This window comes from Micropterus dolomieu, unplaced genomic scaffold (assembly GCF_021292245.1).
Source record: "Micropterus dolomieu isolate WLL.071019.BEF.003 ecotype Adirondacks unplaced genomic scaffold, ASM2129224v1 contig_10522, whole genome shotgun sequence".
Lineage (NCBI taxonomy): Eukaryota > Metazoa > Chordata > Actinopteri > Centrarchiformes > Centrarchidae > Micropterus > Micropterus dolomieu.
The window spans coordinates 1,417-3,781 of NW_025739508.1; the positions used below are offsets into that span (position 1 = coordinate 1,417).

General features: G+C 40.0%; 1 protein-coding gene across 1 annotated transcript; it reads left to right on the plus strand.

The window, feature by feature from the left end:
• Nucleotides 1-1,489: 1,489 nt before the first annotated feature.
• LOC123965633 (complement C3-like) lies at nt 1,490-2,097 on the plus strand (the record flags this gene model as incomplete). Its single annotated transcript, XM_046042072.1, is given in 3 exon segments — nt 1,490-1,681; nt 1,805-1,922; nt 2,009-2,097. Coding segments are annotated over 3 exon segments (358 nt in total), but the record flags the coding sequence as incomplete, so codon positions are not given.
• Nucleotides 2,098-2,365: the final 268 nt, after the last annotated feature.

Below are 2,365 nucleotides of genomic sequence, written 5' to 3' on the forward strand. Positions count from 1 at the left end.
TGCTACCCAGAGATCCGGAGACTTTGGGTTAATAACAACTCCGGTGGTGCCCCACGAGAGCTTTATTAATTAATATTTTCTGAATATTAAAATTCATAATTTGGTATTAATTCTCATAAATTTATTAAAAATCATACGTAGCGTTTAGACCTGCTACACTGTGTATTAGTGCAAAGATTAAAGTGAACTGAAACTCTTGTGTCTTTTTTCATACTGCTACTTTTATTGGATGTCTGTCCAATAATTGAGGGAGAGGGAGCCCTCTTTTCTTGCCCTCTGTTTTTCGTTTTCTTTTAAATACAGAGCTCATTATCCTCGGCTCATCATGCAATGACTGAATACTTTTTACTATTTACTATTGTTATGTCAAATGCGTGAAAACTTTTCACATTTAATGTAACATTATCTGAAACACTTTTATGTTATCTTATTTTACTTTATTTCAGGACTATAATGCAAAAACAGCACAAATCTTAATTTACAGGATGTAACGCAAACTTTCATTCAGTCGGGTTTCTGGATTTCAGTCTTGATAAAGAGCAGTTATTGGTTTTGCTCACAATATTAGGAATAACACAAAGAATGGACAAACGGCGTGGTACCGATACAAAATTAAATGTGCTAAGCACGAAAAAACACACAGCAATAAACAAGACGCTGTGGTCTGTTATGTTTCACAGAAACTCACTCCATAAAACTTCAGGTTATGGTCTCAAACATAATCTCTGCCCAGACACAAGCCTTACATGGGATTACATCTTGATAGAGATATGACGCATCAGTCCATTTTACGTAACCCGGTAGAGCCCTTCTTGGCTTGGATTCAGAACCAAAATATGGCGGGGCCATGGCACAGCTCTTTCTCTGGAGCAAGAGGTTCGGCTTCAGCAGTCATCCATCTCTCGATAAGATGGGTGTGAGCAGTATCTTCCTCTGCAGGTATGACAACATTATGTTGTGTAGAACGTCCTCTTCTGGATCCAAAAATGTGTTCAGAAAAAAACAAACAAAAGACAACCAAAGAAAACTGTCTATTCTCAACCGGCGTGCTAGATATGCACTTAGGAGAATAAAGTTCAATGTTGAATATAAGACACCTTCTGTAGTGGCTTACCCAAGCAATGGAAAAGGCAGTGACGTCACGTCTTTGGGAATTCTTGTGCTTCCGTGAGGGCTTGTTCAGTACAAACCCAGTGGATTGGTTTCAACTTAAAAGTCACTCAGTCATTCACACTCAGTTGTGAATTAATGGACAGAGAGATATTGTCACTGGTTTCTTTGTTACAGGCTTTTGGGGTTATATACAGGCTGCTTTTTTAAGGCTTCTGGCCTACATGCTGGCCTCTTCTTTGTTTCCATAAAGTGAGGTCCCATCAGTGGGTTTTATTTCTGATTCGGATACTTTCAGTCCAGTGTGGCAACACTACTTGTATTTCATACCTTCTCATCCCTGTCCCTCTTCCACAAACATCTTTCTTTCCAGTGAGTCAATATGAAGACCAACTGCAACGTGACTGTTGTTTGGATGGCATGAGGGACACCCCAGTTTCATACACCTGTGAGAGGCGCAGTGAGTACATCACGGACAGTGCAGCCTGTGTGGAGGCCTTCCTGCACTGCTGCAAGGAGATGGAAAGCCAGCGAGCTGAGAGGAAAGAGGAAAACCTCCAACTGGCTCGCAGTAAGAGACAGGCATATGGGGTGGAGGGAAGCCTTGAGCGGTCAATTTCCATGACCATACTGGTAGTTAGAAAACAATCATTGCCTCCCACTGAAAAATAATAACCTTTTCATGACACTTTAGGTCATGAGGATGACAATTATATGGAGAGCAATGAAATTGTGTCTCGCACCAAGTTCCCTGAAAGTTGGCTATGGACAGATATCATACTGCCTCGTTGTCCTGGTGGAAGACTGAACTGGTGAGTCAACTGAAGGTCAGGAAACAAACAAAAAATGCACTCATAACTTTTGCCTCTTAAAGTGTTAACACTTTTCTTTGTTTCAGTGACACCACATCAGCTGAGAAAGAATTTCCCTTGCAAGACTCAATCACAACCTGGCAGTTCATTGGCATTAGTCTGTCAAGAACTCACGGTGAGGATTTTTGTCTGTTCAAGTTCAAGTTCAAGTTCATTTTATTTATATAGCACATTTTATAGCAGCCAATGACTGACCAAAGTGCTTTACAGAACAACAAAATTAAAAGACACTAACACCATGCATAGCAGCACATCATAGAACAGTACAGCAAAGATAAGAACAGCTTAGAACGGGAGAAGCACAAGCAATCATAGAGTTATCAAAAATAAACAACAGAAAGGACATATAAACATACACACACACACATATACATATAGATATA